This window comes from Plutella xylostella, chromosome 24, assembly GCF_932276165.1.
Source record: "Plutella xylostella chromosome 24, ilPluXylo3.1, whole genome shotgun sequence".
In the NCBI taxonomy this organism is placed as follows: domain Eukaryota; kingdom Metazoa; phylum Arthropoda; class Insecta; order Lepidoptera; family Plutellidae; genus Plutella; species Plutella xylostella.
The window spans coordinates 3,191,922-3,218,393 of record NC_064004.1 but is presented as its reverse complement, the minus strand read 5'-3'; the positions used below and the strand labels follow the sequence as shown (position 1 = coordinate 3,218,393).

Genomic DNA, 26,472 nt, shown 5'->3' with positions numbered 1-26,472 from the left:
TATTACGAATCGTCTCGAGCAAAGACTCGACGACTTCCAGCCACCCGAACAAGCCGGGTTCCGAAAAGGCTATAGTACCATAGATCATATACACACGCTTCGGCAGGTTATACAGAAGACCGAGGAGTATAATCTACCTTTATGTCTAGCGTTTGTGGACTATGAGAAAGCCTTTGATTCTATTGAGCTCTGGGCGATGCTTCAATCCCTTCAGCGGTGCCATATAGACTATCGCTATATCGAGGTGTTGAGATGTATGTACAATGCTGCCACAATGTCAGTTCGATTACACGAACATAGCACAAAACCGATCCAGTTGCAAAGGGGCGTGAGACAGGGAGATGTTATTTCTCCGAAACTGTTCACCTGTGCACTGGAAGATGTTTTTAAGCTTGTAGAGTGGAAAAGACTGGGCATTAACGTCAATGGCGAATATATCTCTCATCTACGATTTGCTGATGACATAGTTATTATGGCGGAAACGCTGGAGGAGTTAGGCGAAATGCTCACAGACCTCAATGATGCCTCTAAACAAGTTGGGCTGAAAATGAACATGGACAAGACAAAGGTCATGTCGAACGAACATGTTTCATCATCGCCCGTAACTGTAGGAGGTGTCACCATCGAAGTTGTCGATCAGTATCCCTACCTAGGACAAGTGATCCGATTAGGTAAATCCAACTTCGATAAAGAGGTAGCTCGTAGAATCCAACTCGGATGGGCAGCGTTCGGGAAATTACGACACATCTTCACTGAAAACATACCTCAGTGTCTGAAAACAAAAGTTTTCAATCAGTGCGTGTTGCCAGTGATGACTTACGGAGCCGAGACGTGGTGCTTCACCAAAGGGCTTATCCACAAGCTCAGAGTTGCTCAGCGTGCTATGGAAAGGGCTATGTTAGGCGTGTCCCTGCGAGATAGGATTCGTAATGAAGAAATCCGCAGGAGAACTAAAATTACCGACATAGCCAAAAGGATTAGCACGCTGAAGTGGCAATGGGCTGGCCACGTAGCCCGCAGAGCCGACGACCGCTGGAGTAGAAAGGTTCTGGAGTGGAGACCCCGTGTCGGCAAACGGCGTGTCGGTCGCCCCCCAACCCGTTGGTCTGATGATCTGCGGAAGGTAGCGGGAAGCCGCTGGATGCAGATGGCGGGTAACCGTTTGGGGTGGCGATCGTTAGGAGAGGCCTATGTCCAACAGTGGACTACAGAAGGCTGAGAGAGAGAGAGCGGAGATCTTGAATCTAATGGTGGGATTTATAGCTACGCCACCCCGCTCCATTCCAAAGGATAGGCAACCAAAACACTTAACCTCAGGCTCAATAAGTAATTACTACCTATAAACTAGTAGTTACATATTCTCTGGGTCTAGTGAAAATTCCAACAGATTCTGTTTGTTAGCATATTTCCGAAACCTCTGTAAAATTATCTTCAATACAGCTCTTACAATCCCTACTGCCTACTGCAAACGTAATCTCAAATCCACTTACCCAGCAGGATACGTCCTAACTAACTGCGTCTCAGTATGGGCAACCACAGCCAATGGGTGTTTCCGACAGATCTTCTTCGCACAGGCTTCGTTCAAGGATGAACATCGATAGCAGGGGTGGTGGATAGCCGGGGCTGTGAGGCAGCGGCCGAGGGTGCTGGCTGTGTGGGTTGGAGCCAGTTGCTGGAAGAAGAAATGAGTGTTTAGTTTGGTTGTGGCTTATACTTTCTCGTAGAATGAAAATAGAAGACTGGAGTGTTTTGCAGAGTTGAGGTCCATCAACCAGCACTTGGCCAGCATTGTGGACTAGGCCTAAAGCCTTTCCTTCATTGGAAGGAGATTCATGCCCCAGCAGTGGGGGCGTGATATATATGTTATCATTAATAATAATATTATGATACATACGGTGCCAGCACTATCGCTGCTCTCAGAGGACTCGAAGCTGCTGCAGGGCGCGGTGTCCTTGTGGCTGCTGCCCTGCTTCACCGAGCTGCGCGGAGACAACGGACTCAGGCCTCGGAACTTGATTGCCTGTTGGAGGTAAAGAGAGGAGTTAGCTATAGCAACTGATTGTTTGTTGGAGAGAAATAGAGGGCAAGGTTAGCAATGTTCTGAGCATATTGCCAGTGCCATTGAAGTGGCAACCCTGAGCCCGATCGTACATTACGCATTTATTAAAGTTCTCAACAATTAATTATTAAAACTAGTGAATCTACGCCTGGAAGACTGTGAAAGCAATTGTTCAACACTGAAGTAACCTTCAAGATTGTTTGGCAGCTTATCTTAGCCTGAAACCCGCGGTGAGAAAGCCATATTTTCACTTTAAAATTATCCACTTCACAAGATTTCATATTGGACAAACGACTCAACGCCTATTTTTCAAAATATTTCTAAAATTGGGCCAATAACAACACAATAACCGGCGCACGCGCAGACAATCACAACAAACACAGATAGGGTTCGAACGATACTTTCGATACCGAGTAAGTATCGATACTTTCGTTCGCGATACCCGATACTGAGTACTCGATACTTTTGGGCCGATACTTTTTCGGTATCGATACCCTCGTCTCGATACACAAATCGCTGGTATCGAGTACTTTGTCGTCACATTATGATATGATATGATAGGCCTTCATAAAAGATCTTAAAACAAAATCAATCCGTTAAAACCGCAGAGTCTTGCATTTTTTTTGTGTTTATTTGCTATTATCACCAAAACCTTTTTTTTTAAATGCAATGGAAAAGTAGATTTTTATGCTGGTGAAGGTACAAAAATTAACTATTTCGCAAGTACTCGATACTGAGTAGTATCGATACTTTTGGACCGATACTTTTTCGGTATCGATACCCTCGTCTCGATACCACATGAGTACTCGGTATCGATACCGGACGCCGATACTTCGAACCCTAAACACAGATTGACAGCTTGTTCCAGTGTTGCAAGCTCAGAATATATTTTTGACATAACGTTCCATTTCACAAAAAATGGATTTCTTTTCCAATATCACCCTCAGAAGAAGAGCTCATAGTCAAACGGACAATGATGAAACAAAAAATTCATCTTGCTTTTTGGAAGATACTAGCAACAGTCTACCTAATATATCTTCAGAAGAAAATGATTGTTTGGCGGAGCTAAAACAGAGTCTAAAATGAGTTAGAGGATACGAAACTGCAATTGGAAATAGCTCACGAAGAGATAAAAAACCTATCAATGGAAAACTCATCGTTAAAACAGTCACTCGAAGAAATGGCAAAGAAAATAAACCTCTATAAAAAAATATCCTTCGAAACCACCCCGAAGAAAGGGAAAAAAAATCCTCAAATTCAACAAAACCAAATGTCTCCACCCAAAACCACTACAACACCACAACCAACGCAGAAAGCGAGTAAAATTTGCGAAAATAGGAGCAGGGATGACCCATCAACTTCAATCCGAAAGAAGACGAAACTTTGTTTCTTGAGCAGCAGCACACCAAGTGATAGCCTAAAAATTTTAGAAGATCAGTTCAGTTCGACCTCCTTCACTTACTGCAACTATAGGAACACTAACGCAAACCTAGAATTATTATTAGCAAACATTGACCATAAATTAAAAGACTTCACACTATCTGACTATTGTATTATATTAATTGGCGAATCGGATTTCTTGCGTACCAACAACTATATTGAACTTGTGACTATGATAAGAGAGAAAATACGTAAATTGGATCACACAAACTTTATTATATGCTTACCGACCTATATCTGTGGAGCTGGCCTGTATAACTGCCGGGTCGAAGTGTTTAACAACCTCATGGGCCTTGACGTGCTTACTCATAAATATGCACTAGTTTTTGACTCAAACTCTGACCTCACTTACTCCATGTTCTCACAACGTACTGGTAGAATAAACTTTAATGGAATATCAAATATAATCCTAAATATTAAGTCCATAATAATGGACCTTCAGAACTCCAGCGATGTACAACCTGCTGTAAGCAGGAAAAAAGTACAAGAAAACAACCCAGAAAGACCCTCGAACTCGCACTTTTTTCGCTTATAAACATATATATGTACTACATCAGAATATTGCTTCACTAATTAAAAAATCAGATTTATTAACTGTACATCTGCAAGAACTTTCCGACTCCAACAAAAAAGTTGATTTAATTTGTATAACCGAGCACTTTATGATTGAAGAAACGGAAGAATTTTTGAATATCCCAAACTTTAAACTCGCAACTAGTTATTCCCGTAAGAAAAAAAGAGGGGGTAGCTGTATATTAGTTAGGAAAGGTCATGACTATAAAGTCCTTACTGAAGTTAACTGTAGTTCTGTTCAAGGCATATTTGAGTGTTGTGCAATTGAACTGTTACAACACAAAATCATTATCATATGCTTGTACAGAACACCCACAAAAAATATAGCGAAATTGACTGAATTTTACGAAAAACTACAAATTTTACTGTTAAAACTGACTAGGTCCAATAAAAAAATCATAATGTGCGGCGATTTTAACATAGACATATTAAATAATGATAATCAATCTAAATATTTTGAAAATTTACTATTAAGATTTAATTTGAAACTAGAAATAAGAGAACCAACAAGACTCATCAGTAAAACATGCCTCGATAATTTTGCTCACAATGCCAATGGCTGTAATAGTGAAGTACTTAACTTTGGTCTATCTGATCATACTGCTCAACTTCTTAAATTTCCTGTCAAAAAGTCATTCACATTAAAATCCTGGTTCATTCAACGTCGTGACTACAGTGATGAAAATCTAATAAAATTCAAATCTTACGTTGAAAGCATTTCATTTTCTGAGGTCTATGACTGCGACGATCCAAACGCTGCCTACACTAGCTTTATAGAGCTATTCACTCTTCTATATAAACTGTGTTTCCCTTTGAAAAAAATAAAAGTTTCCCTCAGGAAAACACCTAAGTGGATAAGTAAGGGTATAAAAAAATGCAGTAAAAGGAAAAGAGAATTGCTTAGGATATATCAATATAATAAAACAACTGAGAATAAAAATAAACTTAGAATATATTCAAATAGATTTAAAAAAGTAATACAGTTGACACAGCGAGCCCAAAACGGCTATCTCATTGAAACTGCTGATTCTAAGTCCAAAGCTATGTGGCAAATAATAAAAAATTCAAAATTTAATAACATAAAAGAGCCTATCTCAAAAATTTACATTAATTCTCATATAATCACTGACCCAACTGACATTGCTAATGCTTTTAATAACTATTTTATTGACGAACCTAAATTACCCTCTATTGACATTCAACCTAACCTACTAGACAATGTAAATCATACTTTTTTCATGCCACCATCCATCCCCACTGACATTTTAAAGATAATAAAAGAGCTAAAGAACACTAATAGTGTAGGTCATGATGAAGTTACGACTAAGGTCATAAAAACCGTAGCTGAATCAATATCATTCCCACTAAGCTACATAATGAACCTATGTATGACAATGGGTGTATTTCCAAAGAGACTCAAAACCACTGTCATTATCCCCATTCACAAAAAGAATAACAAAGAATGTATTCAATATTATCGTCCTATTGCCCTGTTATCCATTTTCTCAAAAATTCTCGAAAAATATATTAATAATTCTATTTACCAGTATCTTGTCAAATTTAATATCCTTGTAAATGAACAATACGGATTCCGGAGAAACACAACAATAAACATGGCCATATTTAATTTTCTTCATCAAACACTGATTAACATTGACAACAGAAAACCCTGCTGTGCAATGTTTATGGACATGACTAAGGCGTTTGACTTAGTCGACCATAAATTCTTACTTAGGAAACTACATTCTTATGGAATTCGTGGCAACATACATAAGCTTATTGAATCCTATTTAAGCGAAAGATTCCAATTGGTAGAAATAACCAAAATAAGTTTGGACACTAAATGTGAAACTACCTATAGGTCTCTACAGAGGATAAACAGTCGTGGTGTACCCCAAGGTAGTGTCTTAGGGCCCCTATTGTTCATTTTATATATTAGGGTGAATTTCCCGCGGCCAAAAATTGCGTGGCATCAATGAAATCGGTACTAAAAAACCAAGTTATAATTTTCTAATATTTTTTTCCGGTTAAGTGAAATAGTTATCTAGGTGTAGCACTAAATATTTTAATAATAGGATTAATGGATATTTAAAAAATATATATTATACCTCCAAATCTTTCATTGCCGTGTCTGTCCCCACGTAACCACGTTTTGTATTATTCTTCATAGATGAAAAAATATTGAGTATTGATAGTTAAACTTAGTTTCATTTGATACATTAATAGTTAAAGTATTGTCACGGAATACATTTATTGAAATATATAAAGAATATAACGAACGGTAAGTGAAAATTCATGTGTCCTAGAACTTCTGTTCATCGCCGTGTCCTAAACATGATCAAGGATATTGTTTTACCTATGAACTAAGGTGCCCCCCTCAGTGCGTTAATCATTTCTTACAAGTGTCACCTAACTGCTCGACGTGGAAGGAGGTACATTGGTGCCCACGTTTTTGCGCTATAGTGAAAATCAGTAAAATTTTTGGGGACTGGACATTTTTTCTTTCATTGCCGTGGATAGATATAACTTCTATAAAATTAAGTTTGTCTTCTAGAGTAAGCATTCAAAAGAAAGCTTTTTGAAAATATTTACCTTATAAAGTGTTTATTTTTTCGAATAGTTAATACTTTTTTAGTTATTAATATTTAATGCCTTGGTTTTCATCGCCATGCTTTCATTTCCGTGGCTTCCGTGGCCAATATTTGCTATGGCAATGAAAAAAAAGCCACGGCAATGAAAAAAAATTCATTGCCATGTCTTGTAAAATAATTTGTATTCATTGCCGTGGTTAGGTTATTCATTTCCGTGGCCAGGTTATTCATTTCCGTGACTTATGTTTTCATCGCCGTGGTATGTATGATTAAGTAAAGTAACATATCTTTACCATCTTTTACCTGTAATACAGGTAATACCGATCACTGACATTACCTACAGGACTAGTCAAATTTTTTTTTTTTTTTTTTTTTTTTTTTGTCTCGACGTCGTTTCCGTGAGTCACGTAAAGGGTCCCTGCTGAAAATCAGCGCTGCACGTACATTTATGTACGTGTAGCATATGCTGAGCTCGGGGCCTTTTTGGCGCTGCGCTGATGCACCACCAACACAGACTGGCTAGGTATTCTTTATTAGTTTCTTTTGTATTTTTGTATGTTTCTTTTCTATTTTTTATTTTTTTGTGTACTATCTGTGTTTGTGTTATTAGCGTATATGTAAATTGTTTTTCTGTGTATGTGGTGTATTTGTGTAGTACTAAATAAATATATTTTCTTTCTTTCTTTCTTTCTAATTACCTCTTTTTGCAGTGCGTTAAAACGGGTGCGTATCGCGATGTATAAAAACGAAATATATAATATTACATTAATAATAACAATCACAACATAATTATAATGAACGTTATGTATAAATAAGATCGGTACTAGACTATTCGGCTAGGTAGAAGCAACTTCGACAAGGAGGCTGAAAGGCGCATCCAACAGTCTTCAACCATTGCGCCCTGCCAGTTATGACATATGGTGCAGAGACGTGGACACTGATGGTGGGACTGGTCCACTGATTTAAAGTCACGCGTGCTATGGAGAGAGCTATGCTTGGGGTTTCTCTAATGGATGGTATCAGAAAAGAATTTATACGTCAGAGGACTAAGGTTACAAACATAGCTCTCAAAATATGCAAGCTTAGGCTGGTAGCCGGTAGTGGCTGGATTCAGAAGACCGAGGAGCGAGTGTTGTGGCGCTCCTTGGGAGAGGCCTATGTCCAGAATTGGATGATTATAGGCTGATGATGATATGTACATGTACATTTCATATTATTATACCAATTAAAATATACTATGATTTAGCATAAAGTTCATAAAATATTCTATCATATCACATAATCTGTGTTAAATTACACAACACCATGAAAACCTCTAGCACCACAATCTAAAGATAGGTGCGATGACGAGAAAAGTGAGGAGGAGCGGTTAAGTGCACATGTTCATCAAAGGTGAAGCGGGGCTACATGGCCTACCTACATGTTTAGGTTTTGGCGCAAGGAGTTTTGACTGCGTTATTATTATTGGCGCTATGTAGGGAGACGCTTAGCTGACCAACATGTGCACCTAACCGCACCTATCTTTATATTTTGGTGCTAGGTGTTTTGCCGGTGTTGTGTAATTCAGCACAGACTATGTCATATTATAGTATATTTTATGAATTTTACATAAAATGAACAACAATATTTTACGAATTGGATATTATACCTTATGAAAATATAGATGTTATAGGTAAGGTTTATTATATGTTGTGAACGTTAATAGTGTGAAATGAAACATTTTATTTTATACGTCGCAATACGGACCCCACAATGCTATTTAGAGAATTTCATACTATAATCTTATTTTTTATACATACTGTCGTTATTTCTTTCGTTCCAATATCTATCGAAATATTTCTGCCATACATACCTATCTAAGTTTGCGTTTCCCTCACAGTCTTTTTAAAAAAATGCAGTGGATTGATTCTTTCATTTCCATTGTATACAGTTCTTTCATTGCCGTGGAAGTTTGTTTCATTGCCGTGGGCCTTTGTTTCATTGCCGTGGACGCTTGTTTCATTGCCGTGAACGCATGTTTCATCGCCGTGGCACGAAATTATTAATCATCCGTATCTCGTTCAGTTTTTAACTTATTTGCTACCCATTTAGTAAGAACACTAACATTAATAAAAACTTTAATAAAAGCGTTTTTCTAATATAAAAAACCTTAAGATAAAAAAGTCCACGGAAATGAAGATTTTTTGGGACTTGTTGAAATCCACCCATTAATGACCTACCCCTTCACACAAAATTTCCAATGGTGCTATTCGCAGATGATAGTACACTTCTCATAGAATGCAATGATCCTCAATCTTATGAAATTGAAGTAAATGACTCACTTGGCACAGTTATAAACTGGCTTACAGGTAACAATCTTTTAATAAACCTGGAGAAAACTAAGCTTATGCATTTTTACCAGAGAAAACTACCAGATCACATAAATGTAAGCCATGACGGAAAGGTGGTTGAAACCACTAATGTCACTCGCTTTCTTGGACTATTGATTGACAGCAATCTGTCCTGGAAATTCCATGTAGACCATGTATGTAAGAGAATGAGTAAAGCTGCGTACGCCCTTCACAAACTTTCACGTACTACAAATCTAAAAACACTCCTAACTGCTTATCATGGTAATGCAGCTTCAATACTACGTTATGGAGTTATATTCTGGGGCAACTCCACAGATAAAGATAAGGTATTCAAAGCTCAAAAACAGTGCATTCGAGCAATGTTTAATTTAAGAAGCACTGATTCATGTCGACCATACTTTATCAAAAACAGTCTTTTAACATTTCCTTGCTTGTACATTTATGAGATACTACTATTTGTAAAAACAAATCCAAATTTATTTAAAACAATGACCGATGTCACTTTAAGACTAGGTCGCAACAGAGACAGGCTGTTCACTGAGCGCTACAACACTACGCTCTTAACTAAGAGTATTGTGTGTATGGGCCCTAAGCTGTACAACAAACTGCCTTACAATATAAGATGTCTTGACATTATTAAATTTAAAAATGAACTGAATTGTATTCTCCAAAAAAAATGTTATTATACAATTAATGACTACCTAAATGACATTTTATAATTTATTATTTATAACTAAATGAATGACTATTATTGTATGACTATTTAATTATTATATTGCTATTATTGTGTTATCTCAGTTTGAACTTAATTTATATAAATTTGCATGAATTCTATAGTGTAGGTAATCCAAAAAGTTGTACGTACTGTATAGTGCAAAGCATGGAGAACTAATATTTTTGTAACACCATTTTATTTACCCATGTTTACAATAAATGAATTTTTATCTTTTATCTTTTTATCTTATATTGTACAATAGCCATCAGCGGCTGTACATGGATTCTTTATCGACGTCGATAAACTCGGTTAATGTGCGTTTCAGCAATCACAGCGCCGTATTTATGGCAAAACGTCCATAAAGACCCGTGTAGTAGCTATCTGAGCGCATGAGTGCCAGAACGACTATAGCGTCCGGCAAAATCTTAAGAGATTCGATGGCTGCCATGACCGAAATCGATAGCCTAACCCTGTAACCTTGTGTCATGCACCGCAAATTGACACCTTGTCTACTTATCGCATCCAATGCCGTGCATTCGGAGAGCCTTATAGCCTTGCAACTTGCAACACCTACTGAGTAGAGTGGCGAGACAGTATCCTCGGCCAATCCTCGACCAATGAAATACTCGACCGAGGATACCGTCGTCTCGGCCACAATACTCAGTAGGTGTAATCAGGGCATAACGCCCAGCAGTGGACTGCTATAGGCTCAAGGACTTTACACACCTGTACATAAGTGACCATGTCACTCAGCTCCCTCGCGATCTGGTTGCTCCTCTTCCTCGCAGCTGACTGTTTCATGCTGCTGAAGGTTATATCGCTGTCTCCGTCACCCCTGCGAAAACTCTGGTAGAGTGACAGAGACGTGCGCCCGCACTTCTCTTCCATCGAGTTTAGGATCTTGTGGAGCTCTTTTTCTGTAACAGGTAAAATAAAATAGAATATAACCATCACAAATCTTTTCCAAGCCTTCAATTCGTTTAATAAAACCATAGAATAACGAGTTACCACTGTACCTACTCGTTATTTGATCCATTATTGGCTACCTGTATATTGACCTTCGTTACGTAAATTATGCAAGTGCAACCATAATTTTCTGACTGAACAGGGTCAAAGGGGTTATAATGGCTGTATTTCTTACAGCACCTAGATAAGACCATTCCAATATATCTTGCACGGGCTGCAAGACGCGCCAAACAAGATGTGACAAAAGTTTACCGTCGGTGTCGTGCCCGCTCTCAAGGTCAAGATGTGTGAGAGCTTGACGCAAGATTTTTGTCACGTCTTTTTAATGGTGTCTTGCTCCCCGTGCTACGTATTAAGCCAGAATAAACAGACTTTTAAAACAAAAAAAAGCAAGTCGTTACCCATCTCTGCGTCATACCATCAAGCTCATCATCATCCTCTTCATAGTCCTCATCGGAGAAGTACTCAGTCAGCGAGCTGCCCGCTGATTGGTTGGACATGAGCGAGCTACTCCTGTTGCTCTGTTCCGGTAGCGATGAGCTCGTGGTGCGCAGGCCGTTTGATCTGTGGGTTGAAGGATATTTTAATGTTTTAAAGGTGGGTGGAAATATTGGTATGAAAAGTACGGTATTTCACCCTCAGGTTGTGTTGTGGAAAATTCTGGAAGGATTTGATACTTTGGGTTTCCTGGAACGTGATCCAATGCGTTATCTGTATGCACGTGCTCTCGATGACGTTCATACACACCAAACATTGGTTACCTAATGGTCACATCATACATAAACGGATCGCCTTTCACCTTACGTTCGCGCTGGTCCCGAGGCGAGGCGAAAGGGGATCCGTTTATGTAACGTTTAAATGTGCTGTGTGTGACCTTTAATAAGAAACCCGAGGCATGCCTGGCGGACGCGTGCGTCCTAATGAGAAAACTGATGAAAATCTGAACTAAAACTGGCTTTTAGAATCCCTGGAGTTACCTGAAGGCGGTGGCCAGCGCCCCGCTGTGCGCCTGCGCTGAGCTGGCGCCGGTCATGCCGACCGTCGGGCTGGACTGCAGCGGCAGCAGCTTTTTGTTCTTGATCAGCACCTGGCGAGGAGTTGGATTGTTGTTGACATCCGACAATATAGGATCCATGGAAGTAATAATTACTTCCATGTATCATTAGGATCATTTATCATCAAGATCATACATTAGATCATATTACATAGCTGTCAAACTGTCAAAATATGCAAGCTGAAGTGGCAGTGGGCTGGTCATATCTGCCGAAGAACCGGTAACCGTTGGGGTAGCGGAGTTCTCGAGTGGAGACCACGAAAAGGCAAACGCAGCGTGCATGCCGCTGGACCGACGGCCTTGGCGGGTAGCCGGTAGTGGCTGGATGAGGAAGGCCGAGGACCGAGTGTTGTGGCGCTCCTTGGGAGAGGCCTATGTCCAGCAGTGGATGATTATTGGCTGATGATTATGATGATGATGAGTGCAGTGCCTTGTAAATGGCTACACAGTTTTTCATGAAGCGGGTCGTATCTTGGCTTGGGACCTATGGACGGGGTTATCTTATTTAAATTAACTATGCTTTTAAGTAGGTACCTTATACTTGAGCTGCTCGGGGCTGGGCAGGCGCGGCTCGTCCGTGTAGTCGGCCTCGAACAGGAACGACGTCACCAGCTTGTCTCCGAACACTGCCTGGATGAATACAAGGCCGGTAGAGTATCATCAATATACATAATAACACAATATACAGGGTGTTACAAAAAGGGTATATTACTAAGGGAAAGAGGGTGTAAAACTAACACAAAAATAAGTTTTAACAAAAATAATTATTAAAAAAGCGCATATTAAGTGTTGCTTCCCGGTGCTGAAAAGGGTTCTAGCTCAGCTTGATGCTAAGGTACGCCATAGCAGCTGGAACCCTGGGTAAAGCCACAGGTAGGTACAGGGAAATTCAAAAAGATTAAGCCGTAAGAAATTTAGGTACCCTTGTTGGGGTCATCCTAAATAACTTTTGCTCTACGAGTTTTGGAAATTCGCGAAAATAAAATTTTGCATAAGTAATTTTTTGGACTGTTTCAGGATGATTGTGTCGATGAAATAAGTCTGTCAATCTTTTGTAACATTTAAAAGTTATCTAAGCACTTATCATACTTGCGTCGGCTGCATACCTAGCACGAGACGCAAGACGCACAGACAAGTCAAGACGAAGCAAAAATTTCAAGACATCGCAAAAAAATTGTCACGTCTTATCGTACGCGTCTTGCGTCTGATACTAGGCCTGCTGGGTCCGGCTGCTGACCTCAAACGTGCTGGCCATGACCTGCTGCTGCGGCAGGCTGCAGTGGTTCTCGATGCTTAGGATCAGCGGGTAGGGGGACGCTACGAAGGCACTCCTGAAAATAATGGAGAAGATGTTGGTAGTTAGGTAGGTTGTTATGGGGTGGAGTGTTGTTGTTAAATGAACTTTCCGAAGGGGAACACCCAAATATTCCGAAAAACTTTTTTCCGAATTTGATAACCCCGAATATGTAATTTACGAAATATTGCAATACCGATTTTTTTAAATACCGAATTATAATAATCACGAAAATTATAATTTCGAATATTATAATCACGAATATTGTTATTACGATTGTTAAATATACGAATGTTAAAAAATACGATTATTTTAATATACGAAAAATAAAATACCGATTTATTATAATCACGAAAAAGTCAAATACCCGATCGGAAATATGATAATTCGTGATTTTGAAAAAAAAAAACATCATCGTCTTTAAAACTTTAGAACCAAAAGATAGGTGCGACGACGAGCAAAGCGAGGAGGAGCGTGTTAGGTGCACATAGATATCGAAAAACAAAGCGGAGCGCAGCGAAGCGGAGCGGAGCGTTTCACATAATATAGCTTAAAAAATATTGTTTTTATATGGATTATGCTGTTAATTAACCCACTATTCATAATATATATGTGGGATGTGAGAATGGAACGTTACGACTGAGTAGAAAGGAACGTAAGGTGAGTGAGTGAAAGGACCGGAAGAGCGAGACAGAATGAAGGAGACGAAAAAAAGATGGAAGACTGATTAGGCGCGTTGCTATTTAATAATATTTTAAAAAGAGTTTAAAATAAAGCTTCGGTACTTAAACTGTATCCAAAAGTGTTTGTTCTTGACCACCAATCCCACAAATTTTGGGGGCTCGTCCGGGATTTGGTCAAAAACAGAAAAACGACGGACGACGCAACGACGAAGCACGTGCCCTAACCAACAAGACGAAGACGAAAATTTTTCATTTTGTGTTTTTACGACGACAAAACCAAAATGACCGGCAGAGAAAGGACGACCACGACGACGACCACCACGGATCCGACGGCTACGTACCTCGACGGGATGTTGAGTCTGAATAAATTCGACGGCGAAGACGACACCTACTCGTCAACAAAATGGGCCGAGGACATCGAAGACAACTCTGAAATATTTAGTTGGACGCCGCAACAAAAACTTATTATAGCCAGAAGATCACTATCAGGTACCGCAGCACTGTGGCTGAAGACAGAGAAAGTTTTCAAGACGTTTGAGGAACTGAAGACGGCCCTCCAAAAGGAATTCCCCGACAGCATTAACACCAAAGAAATGCACGAGTTAATGTCAGCTCGTAAGAAGCAGCCCAGTGAGACCTATCACCAGTACATGCTCGTCATGAAAGAAATGGGTAAGAGAGCAAAGTTCCCTGATTATGTATCAATACAATACATAATAGAAGGCATCAAGGACGCGGAGGTGAATAAAACAATCTTGTACGGCTCTACGACGTATCCCGTCCTGAAAGAAAAACTTAAACTATACGAGCAGATGAAGGAAAAGGCGGCAACGGCGGCAGCATCTTCAAGAGAGACGACGACGAGCGAGCGGTCAAGGAGGCAGCCTGCAGCAGTCCAGCCATCCCAGAGAAGTCCTGCTATAAGATGCTTCAACTGTGGAGAAATGAACCATGCATCGCGAGAGTGTCCATATAAGAATCGTGGCATGAAGTGCTTCAAGTGCAATGAGTTCGGCCATATTTCGTCGGCGTGCGGTCATTCAACATGGCATCAAACTCAACCGAACTTCCGGCGGCGGGAATCACAATTTCCAGCGCAAGTTGGTCAAGTTGGCAGCACTGGAGGCGAGAGACCCGAGCGACATCTGGCGGCGTCACAGGACATACGGAAACGCGCCATGTTTACGAAGGAAGCGGACATGACATTGACAGATTTGACAGATGAAGACCAAAGACTACAATTTCAAGACGTAAACAAACAAGCATGGAAGTCGAACGACAACAAACCGACGAAAAAGTTGAAAATAAACGATGAATGGTTCGAAGTATTAATCGACACGGGTGCAGAAGTAAATCTCATGACGGAAGACGCATACAAGAAGATAGGAAGCCCTGAATTAACCTGCGAAAAGTTATTGTTGTGTGGACTTGGACTTGTAAACATTCAAAGTCGTGGAAAAGTTTTAATCAATGTTTCTATGGATGGACAGTATTATAGTGTTACTTTTCATGTTATGCCGAATGAAAGTATGCCGTATGATGTGATACTTGGGCAAGAGTTTTTGAAAGATGTGACTTTGGTGATGAATGAGGGAAGTGTGTTTTTCTGTTCGAAAGGAGAAGAATGGTTGGGTAAAATAATGTGTGTTTCTCCTGTTATAGATACAATTGGCTGCCATGAGTATGAACAAGAGTTGTTGGACATAGTGGACCAGTATAACCCTAAACAAATCAAGGATGTGCCACTACAACTTAAAATTGTTTTGAAGGATGACATTCCAGTGTCTCAACGACCAAGGAGATTGTCATTGGCCGAGCAGAAACTAGTGGAACAACAGGTAACAGAATGGTTACAAGACGGTATCATTCAGGTGAGTTTTTCAGACTATTCCAGTCCAGTAGTGTTGGTAAAGAGGAAAGACAGACGTTTAAGACTATGTGTTGACTACAGGCTGATTAACAGGAAGATTGTTAGAGACGAGTATCCGCTACCGATCATAGAAGACTTGATAGACAAGCTGCAGCCGGCAAGAGTATACAGTGTGATTGACTTAAAGGATGGATTTTTTCATTTAAAGGTCGAGCCATCATCGGTAAAGTACACAGCCTTTGTAACTCATCAAGGACAGTATGAATTCTTGCGTGCTCCCTTTGGATTGTCAATATGCCCAAAGTATTTCATGCGATTTGTGTCAATCATCTTCATGAAACTGATAGCCGAGAATAAAGTTGTGATATTCATTGACGACTTGTTAATTCCAGCTGCTGATGAGAAAGAGGGTATCGAAAGACTTAAAGAAGTACTAGCTGTAGCCGAGGAGTATGGACTCCAAATCAACTGGAAGAAGGCAAAGCTGTTATGCCGTGAAGTGGAGTATCTCGGTCATGTGATTGGAAATGGAGAAGTGCGGCCTTCACCTGACAAGACTGATGCTGTTATGAAGTATCCAGAACCTCGAACCGTAAAGCAGTTGCATAGCTTTGTGGGACTGACGTCGTATTTCCGCAAGTACATAGAGAACTATGCTCAGATTGCCATGCCGCTAACAGAGTTGTTAAAGAAGGACAAAGAATTTGAATTTGGTGAAGAGCAGAGAGTGGCATTCAACGTGCTGAAGGGAAAACTGAGTAGCCAACCAGTTCTAAAGATATTTAACCCAACATTACCAATAGAACTGCACACAGACGCTTCCTGTATTGCATACTCAGCAATTCTTCTGCAAAGATATGACGATGGACTTCACCCAGTTCACTATATGAGCAAAAAGACGAATGACGCAGAGAAGAAATACTCAAGCTACGAGTTGGAGGCTCTAGCCATAGTAGAAGGAGTAAAGAAGTTCAGGCACTACTTATATGGATCACACTTTAAGATTGTTACAGATTGTCAGGCGTTCGAACTAACCTTAAAGAAGAAGGATTTGACAACCAGAGTGGCAAGATGGGTCTTGCTATTGGATGAATATGATTATGGGATTGAGCACCGACCAGGCAGCAAGATGAGGCACACAGATGCATTGAGCCGCATAGCATGTGTGACAAATGTCAGCGAACAGATAAGACAAGCACAGCAACAAGACGACGGACTGAATGCAATCATGAACATTCTGAAAGAAAAACCATACGAGGACTACATGTTAGATAATGGTATGCTGTATAAAGGAGAAGATAAATGTTTAGTAATACCCAGAAGTATGGAGCATGACATCATTAAGAAAATACATGAGCGAGGACATTTTGGGAAGAGGAAAATGCTAGAGTTGCTAAATAAAGACTATTACATGAAGAATGTTAACAAGAAGATTGAGGATTTCATTGTGGGTTGTATTCCCTGCCTTTTAGCAACAAAGAAGGAAGGTAAACAGGAAGGATTTCTGAACAGCATTGAAAAAGGCGGTCTACCATTGGACACTCTGCACTGTGACCATATTGGACCATTCCTGGAGACTAAGAAGAAGTATAACTACATATTAACTGTCATAGACGGTTTCACCAAGTTTGTATGGCTATTTCCAACCAAAGGAACAACAAGTGCTGAGACGATTGATAAGCTACTCATTCTGCAGCAGACATTTGGAAATCCACGTCGTTATATTACAGACAGAGGATCCTGCTTCACCAGTCATGACTTCAAAGAATACTGTGAAAGAGAAGAGATACAGCATGTGTTGATAACCACTGGAGTTCCACGGGCGAATGGACAAGTTGAGAGAGTTCACAGAACTCTGATAGCTGTTCTTACAAAGATGTCTATCGCAGAGCCAGGACTATGGTATAAGCATGTAAGCCGTGTACAGATGGCTCTGAACAGCACATTCCAAAGAAGTATCAATACCAGCCCATATGAATTGCTTGTTGGCACAAAGATGAGATGCAAAGAAGATATAGAAATATACGACTTAATATTGCAAGAAGAAAGAGAAAATTTTAACCAAGAAAGAGAAGACCTCCGGCAGCAAGCGAAACAGCAAATATTAAAGGTTCAACAAGAAAACCAACAACAGTATAATAAGAAAAGGAAAGAAAGTAATAAATATAAGGAGGGTGACATTGTGGCCATAAAGAGGACACAATTTGGTACCAGTATGAAGCTCAAGCCGAAGTATCTAGGACCATATCGAGTAACAAAAGTGAAACGAAACGACCGTTACAATGTGGAAAAGATAGATTTATCAAAAGAGGGTCCAATAAATACTAGTAGTAGTAGTGACTACATGAAACCATGGCCTACTAATGACTCGGAGGAAGGTCTAGGTGAGTAAGGTTGTTTTACAGAGATGAATGAAAGAAGTAAAGATTTAAGTATGCAAGTAAAGTATAAGTTGAGTTGATGTATGATAGGATAGTATTATTAGAATAAGAATAGGATGTGTAACTTTAAGGTTTACAAGTTCAAGGTATGTTCAAGTAACTGTTTTGTTGTAACTTTTATGTTCAAGTGTGACTTATATTACACGAAGTTAATTTTGTTTTATTTTACTAAGAGTAAAATATGGTTTAACATGTTATGTTTAAAGGTATCATTGTTTTTGTTATTGTAAAAGACTGTTTTCTATTACTGTATAAGACTGTGTTCTATAAATTTATAAGACTGTTTTCTGTAACGGTATATGACTGTTAAGGTATGAAAGGCTGAGGGCAGCCTTTGCTTCAGGATGGCCGAGTGTGGGATGTGAGAATGGAACGTTACGACTGAGTAGAAAGGAACGTAAGGTGAGTGAGTGAAAGGACCGGAAGAGCGAGACAGAATGAAGGAGACGAAAAAAAGATGGAAGACTGATTAGGCGCGTTGCTATTTAATAATATTTTAAAAAGAGTTTAAAATAAAGCTTCGGTACTTAAACTGTATCCAAAAGTGTTTGTTCTTGACCACCAATCCCACATATAACCATTTCTTATTAACTAAGAAACATTTGGGAATTTATATTTTCGGAATATTAAAACTTCGGGATTCGTAATTTTAACAATTCGATAAAATAAAAAATCGTACTTTTGAAACATCGAAATAATAATATTCGGAAAATTTACTTTCGTCATTTTAATAAATATGTTGTTTGAAATTTCGTTTATAAACTATTCGTGATTTTCATTATTCGGAAACTTAAAATTCGGGATTGTGAATTATTCGGAAGTATGAAATTCGAAATTTTAAAAATCGTTATTTTCATATTCGTAAAAAAGTAATTCGGAATTATGTAGTGTACCCCTTTCCGAAGACATACTTTAGTTTTTATAGTGCCGATGCCCAGCACTAAATAGTTACTTACAGTTCTACTAAATAGTTCTGTTAACATAAACTTTAAAAACGCGTAAAATATAAAAGTTGTCCCATACTGATGATCAACATCAACCTGCAGGGCTAGCACATGGCGCATTTAATGCTTACATGAGGCTCCGAGTTGTGAGTGAGATGTGAGTGAGTGCGATGCAAAACTTTTGTCACGTCTTAAATGCGCCCCGTGCTACTAGCCTAAAAAGCTACCTCGCAATAGTCTCGACGACCCTCCGGAAGGGTATCTTGGTGGTGAAGGTGTGTCCGTGGTAGATGACGGGGCTCCCGTCGTCCCCGTCCCAGCAGTCCAGCTCCGCGCGCCAGCAGCACTAGCACGGGGCGCGAGACGAGCCATACAACGCGTGATCCGTGCTAGGTATGCTGATATACCTACTTAAAGTCTTTTTTTTAAGGGTGTTACAAAAAGCCTCTTATTATACAGGATGTTGCAAAAAGCCTATTATACAGGGTGTTGCAAAAAGCCTATTATACAGGTTGTTGCAAAAAGCCTATTATACAGGATGTTATTCTTATTATACAGGGTGTTGCAAGAAGCCTATTATACAGGGTATTGCAAAAAGTCAATTTGAGATTAAAAAACAGACTTTAGGTACCTCATCTAGCTCCTATGTCTATGTACCTAGGTAAGTGGGTACCTGGCAATGGTCTCGACGACCCTGCGGAAGGGTATCTTGGTGGTGAAGGTGTGTCCGTGGTACAGTATTGTGCAAATTAATGTGAACACGAGTGAAAATTTGAAAAAAATACATTTATTAGTTCTAAAATAAAAAAGAAAGAAGAAAAGTTGATGCTAACGGTCAATAAGTTTTTCAACAAAATTCGGCTCCATGCCACGTGTTCAGGATTAAGCCTAAATATTTCAAGGACAATAAGATATCATGCCTTTGGATGGCCAGAGAACTCACCGGCACTTAATCCCAATGAAAATAAGTGGGCCATCGTGATGGTTACACTTCGTAAAACGGATTGCACAAGAAAAACTAAAATGATTGAGGCTGTAATCCATACAAGTTTTTTAGACCACTAAATATCAGAAAACTGTTAAAACCTTGTCGATTCTATGCCAAAACGTTTTGAAGAAGTTATAAAAGTCAAGGAAGACACATTTTCTATTAAAACAATTTAAATTGTATTAATATATGTCTGGTTTTTTTATTCTAGAACTAATAAATGTATTTTTTTCAAATTTTTACTTGTGTTCACATTAATTTGCACAATACTGTAGATGACGGGGCTCCCGTCGTCCCCGTCCCAGCAGTCCAGCTCCGCGCGCCAGCAGCACTAGCACGGGGCGCGAGACAAGCCATGCAACGTGTGATCCGTGCTAGGTATGCTGGTGTGCTGACAGCTAAGTATACTTACTAAAAGTCTGTTTTTTAAGGGTGTTTCAAAAAGGCTCTTATACAGGGTGTTGCAAACGCCTATTATACAGGGTGTTGAAAACGCCTATTATACAGGATGTTTTTCTCATTATACAGGGTGTTGCAAAAAGCCTTTTATACAGGATGTTGCAAAAAAGCTATTATACAGGATGTTGCAAAAAAGCTATTATATTATACAGGATGTTGCAAAAAAGCTATTATACAGGATGTTGCAAAAAAGCTATTATACAGGATGTTGCAAAAAAAATATATATACAGGGTGTTGCAAAAAGCCTTTTATACAGGGTGTTGCAAAAAGCCTATTATAAAGGGTGTTGCAAAAAGCCTATTATACAGGATGTTGCAAAAAGCCTATTTCAGATTGAAAAACAGACTTTAGGTACCTCATCTAGCTCCTATGTCTATATACCTAGGTAAGTGGGTACCTGGCAATGGTCTCGACGACCCTCCGGAAGGGTATCTTGGTGGTGAAGGTGTGTCCGTGGTAGATGACGGGGCTCCCGTCGTCCCCGTCCCAGCAGTCCAGCTCCGCGCGCCAGCAGCACTAGCACGGGGCGCGAGACACGCCATACCACGTGTGATCCGTGCTAGGTATGCTGGCGTGCTGACAGATAAGTATACCTACGTACGTAAAGTCTGTTTTTTAAGGGTGTTGCAAAAAGCCCACTATACAGGATGTTGTAAAAAAGCCATTATACAGGGTGTGATTATACAGGGTGTTTTGGTGTTGCAAAAAGCCTATTATACAGGATGTTATTCTTATTATACAGGATATTGCAAAAAACCTATTATACAGGGTGTGATTATACAGGATGTTGCAAAAAGCATATTATACAGGATGTTATTCTTATTATACAGGGTGTTGCAAAAAGCCTATTATACAGGGTGTTGCCAAAAAAGCTATTATACAGGGTGTGATTATACAGAATGTTGCAAAAAGCCTATTATACAGGATGTTATTCTTTTTATACAGGATGTTGCAAAAAGCCTAATATACAGAATGTTGCAAAAAGCCCATTTGTGATTAAAAAACAGACTTTAGGTACCTCATCTAGCTCCTACATCTATATACCTAGGTAAGTGGGTACCTGGCAATGGTCTCGACGACCCTGCGGAAGGGTATCTTGGTGGTGAAGGTGTGTCCGTGGTAGATGACGGGGCTCCCGTCGTCCCCGTCCCAGCAGTCCAGCTCCACGCAGCGGCATCCTGTCAGCAGCACCTGGGGAGCAACCGGAGAGTGAGGACTAAGGACGACATGCACGAAAGTGTCAAATTTAGATTTAAGCTGAGGCAAAACCTGCGCAACCAAAGCCACTGCGAAGCGGGAGCGTCTACCGCGTGACGGACGCTACCCATATCCATCTATGGCGCTTTGCATACCTACGCGAACTACTACCAGTCTTGTAAGTCCTACTAAGTCCGTCGCGCGGTAGACGCTCCCGCTTCGCAGTCGCTTTGGTCGCGCAGGTTTGGCCTTTCAGGGTAATTTTTAAAAAAAAATTGTTTTAAATAATTTGATACGAATAGAATGGGATTTCCCGCGTTTCCCATGTTGCCATAGACAATAAAAAACAACCTCAATGTTTTGTTGTTTCGTTGTTTCCTTGTAACAAGGTTCATAACAATAGAAATTGCATGTTTCTACCTTTTTTGGCATAAGATTTATTTGCCTAATATCGTATTGCATAGTAACGTTTGGTCAAAGTCTCGTTACGCCGAAAATCGTATGGCATAAATCTCGTTTAGTAAAAAGTTATTTCGCATAACATTGTTTAGCCTAATAATGGTATGGCCAAATCTTGAATAGCCTAATAATGCTATGGCATAGGTTATTGGGTTTATACGAAGTAATAATATTCGTTTGGCTTTAACTTTGACGGAGCGTCTCCCTACATAGCGCAAACTGGTGCCTTGTATTGTTTCCGCTGTTTGGAAAACGCTCCGCTCCGCTTCGCTGCGCTCCGCTTTGGTTTTGATGAACATGTGCACCTAACACGCTCCTCCTCACTTTGCTCGTCGTCGCACCTATTTTTAGGTTTCGATCTCAAGGGTTTTGTAATAATTATATTGGTCGTTAACTTTCGATTTTTTGATCATACAATATCGTGATTTTCGGGATGTAGGAGAAAAATACCACAATTTGTACATTTACTACATACTTAATATATTATTTATTAAGATAAAATTAGGAGAAACAAGATTATACATAGGTATAGATGAACATAAATTTGAGCAAACGAAACTTAGGTGTTTAAAGATTGTGCCTAAAGAGTTTTAGACGAAACGAGCCTTATGCCACATAAGTCTTGGCAAAGTGATGGTTCGGCCAAAAAAGTTTAGACCATACGAGTTATGCGAAATGAGTTTTGGTCAATGAGGCGTTTGTTAAAAAAAAAAAGTTCCTTTTTGGAGAAATAGATGGCGTTGTCTGGGGTTGTACCAACTTTCAAACCCTCAGAACACACTCAGATCACAATATATTATTCTGTGAGGCTAACGAAATGTGAAAGTGACGTAGGTAGGTAGAATTGTAGTATTATTTTCTCTATGATGTCGATGTCACTGTTGCTTCAGCGTTCAGTGCGATTGTGCGTACAGCCGTTCTTTTCAAGTTTTCTCAGTTTCCTTGTGTTTCTCCTGTATTAATTGAGTTGTAGTTGAGCTATCTGCTCCTCCTCCCTTGATACTGTAGAGTTAGTGCACTTGAGATAGTGACTCTTTTGAGATAGTGACTCTTGTGAGATAGTGACTCTTGTGATAGTGACTGCTATACTGTAATAATGCCTAAGGACTATGGATCATGGTCCCTTGCCAATCTGAAGATAGAGTTACGAAAACGGAATGCCAAACTAACTGGACGGAAAGCCAAGCCACATGCAGTCTGAGCCTCGGAAGGATGGCTCGCGCTACCACCCGACATTTAATCACAACTAGTGAGTTCTTATTCTGAGTTTAGTACTCTTTGCTCTCTATGTAATTTTTGACAGTTGGTACACTGCGTTTTCACGCCATCTATCGGCTTACCCAAAAGCTCAACTGACAGCTGTCAAGGAAAACGGCTCATAAAGATTATGCGAGATGAGCGGAACCCTGCATGTACCTATAACGGCTATAACGCTGAAGACTGAAGTGCCCACTACCTGGGACAGATGGCGGCAGTGTCTTTTAGTGAAACACCGATGCTGAGATGCTTGTATTGTAGTTCCCTCTAATTTTCATAGATGGCGCGTATTTCCTTTTTATTCTCTTACTCCCGTGGGATGATTATATGATTATAGAATTGATGATTATAGAATTTGGGGCAGAAAGATAATTACATTTTGGAAGGTAATAAATGTCCAAATCCAATACACCAAATACCCATTATGGCTATTAACGTAACGGCACCAGTAATGGACATGGAACCAGTAATGGACACTTACAAACTTATTTTGTTTAAAATAAGAGTATGCATAGTTTTACGAAAATTACAACACCTTAGTTTCAAAGCCTACATCCCTCCTTGTTATATAGACAAGTTACTTATGTCATCCATTTAGATTCAAAATTGTGAGGCAAAAAAAAGTTCATTTGATGGGGGTTCACAAATGAAACCGAGATTTGTTAAGGAATTCGTTAAGGACTTAAGTGTAGATTTTGGTCGGTGATTTCGTTTTATTTTAGGTACATCAAATTGCTGTGATTTTATGGAAACTATACTGAATTACGCACATATTTATAAAAGAATAGGAGAGCTTACGTTTATAGAAATGATTTCAGAGGGGGGTGTTCATTACTGGTTTGCAAATTTTCAGTAAATCCAGTTATGGACAGGTGTCGAAAATAATGTTTTAAGGTAATGTTGAATTTTCTTATTTCATTGTCTTTAGAATTTCATAATTATATTGGTAGTTTTTGTAAAACATGAATAAAATGAAGGATACCAGTATTGTACAGGTGTCCATAATTGGGTGTCCATCACTGGATTTTTCATATTGCCTTAGAAAAACGTATATACGCCCAAGCAAATGGGAGATGCTATTATGGATGTACATGATGGCCACTGCAGCCATGCGTTATGGAGACACAAACATAGTGTAGGGGGAACACCTACATCTATTTCTAGTGTTCCAGAACAAGTATTGATCCAAGATGCATATGAAAATCCAAGTCTTCACGCGACTGTTGCTGTTGTAGAAAAACACGCTCACAGAAGCAGAATGTACCTAATTGAAATAAAACTAGTAATATGATAGTAGTAGTTAGCACATCTAAATATGTGAACCCACCAATCCGCAGTGGACCACCATAGTGGGAATGGACTATTTCCTTTAGCTTAGGAAGGCAGTTTACACCTAGGGGTACATGCACAAAGGTTTCATTCGAGAGAACCAGGTGCAGGTACTTACAGCCCCACAGAGAATAGAAATAGACAGTGATCGTGTGACGAATAGAACAGTTAAGCTTGGTAAGAATATCATGAGAATTTGAAAAGAAGGGATTTTAAAAGGAGAAGGAATTAAGAGCAAAATTTTAGTAGAAAAAAGGATAGTGAGATAAAAGTTTGTGAAAAGAAAAGACTTAAATTAAAAGCATTTTCTGGCTGGTGTAAATGCAAAACCTGGATAACCCATCTGATATGATATGACAAGAGGATTTTAGGAACGCAAGAAGTTGAGACGAGAGTGTTGTTGAGAGATGGTGGCATTGGCCTAGATGTGGGTGCCCGTACTTATACGGTCAACGGTGCATTTACATGTCTGCGATACATGTGGCAGTCAAAACACCTCTCCATTACAGTGAAAGATATGTATCACCAACGATACTAATGTCGGTACTGTTATACGCTTGCGACACCTGGTAGATCACAAAGATACATAGGTACACAGAAGCTGCAGGTCTTCATTAAACGCTGTCTCCTGTGGAAGATTTTCTGGCCCGAGATGATCTCCAACATAGATCTGAGGAAAAGCTGCCATGAAGATCCTTTTGGTTCACAAACAAAACGCCGCAAATGAAGTTGGAATAGCCATACCCTGCGTAGAGACTAAAAGAAAATCCCGAGACAGGCTCTCGAATGGAATCAGCAGGGTAAGCGTAAGCAAGGCCGCTAAATATATTATAATAGACCTGGCGGCGCTCGATCGGACGGAGATGTGGGAAGTTTGAATCACGTGGTCCGATGCAAAGCTGGCTGATGTCAACAGTATGCGATAGAAAACTGTTGTGTTTGCCCTCTGCCCCACTGGGGGAAGATAATGATACAAAGACAATGAATAAAATGCAGGAGGACAGGATTTATAATGTTATGAATTGGAAATTTTAGTGTTTCCGTAAAAACTTTTTAAAAAAAAGTTAAATTAGCCGTCTTTGATAGCTCCCACAGTGTAACTGGCGACCAAGCCTGTTTGTGTAAACGATTATGATTACTAATCATAGTTGTAATTATTATAATATATAAAGCTGGATAATAATATAAGCATAAAATCATATTTTATACTTTTATCCAATAAAAAATCACTGTCCAACATTGGGTGTCCATAACTGGAGTTTGGGTGTCCATTACTGTGGTTTTAGGACATATTTTACAAATATACAATTTCCTGAAATACTAATCGTTCAAATCGAGCTAGTGTACATTCATCTTAAACAGCAAGATATTCCTACGATTCATACCAACTTTCAATATTCTAACTCAAAAACTGAGCGATTAACTTCCAAATCATTTGTAAAAAATCCTTAAGGTGTCCATTACTGGTGCCGTTACGTTATTATTCTGAGGTTTTTAAATCCGATGTTAGAGTTGTACTAATAACGGATTACAAAAAAATAATATTTAAAGTCATATCAGATTTAATTAGAATAGGAAATGCACATTTAAAATTTATACTTTTATATTATTTTGTTTAATTATAGAATGGTACGGTACTCGATATATGAAAACGAGCGCAGTGGATCAAAATAGATGTTACCAACGAAGGGCGGGCGGTTAGTCACCATCGCTATGCGCATGTCCAAACGAGTATTGATTTTAGGAGTTTTCGATTAGTTTCACTCGGTTCAACTTTCTGAATTTACTTGTTTCGATTTAT

At 39.4% G+C, this 26,472-nt stretch overlaps 1 protein-coding gene across 1 annotated transcript in view; it reads right to left on the bottom strand.

Moving 5' to 3' along the window:
- LOC105386068 (1-phosphatidylinositol 4,5-bisphosphate phosphodiesterase epsilon-1) overlaps positions 1 to 26,472 on the bottom strand; it is a 72,563-nt gene that overhangs the window by 12,869 nt on the left and 33,222 nt on the right. The window contains exons 18-25 of the mRNA XM_048629746.1: positions 21,490 to 21,620; positions 12,987 to 13,080; positions 12,284 to 12,379; positions 11,673 to 11,782; positions 11,114 to 11,259; positions 10,456 to 10,646; positions 1,895 to 2,020; positions 1,491 to 1,672 (exon numbers count right to left, since the gene is read on the bottom strand). Coding sequence (XP_048485703.1) covers positions 1,491 to 1,672; positions 1,895 to 2,020; positions 10,456 to 10,646; positions 11,114 to 11,259; positions 11,673 to 11,782; positions 12,284 to 12,379; positions 12,987 to 13,080; positions 21,490 to 21,620 — 1,076 coding nt within the window. The remainder of the gene's footprint in view (positions 1 to 1,490; positions 1,673 to 1,894; positions 2,021 to 10,455; positions 10,647 to 11,113; positions 11,260 to 11,672; positions 11,783 to 12,283; positions 12,380 to 12,986; positions 13,081 to 21,489; positions 21,621 to 26,472) is intronic.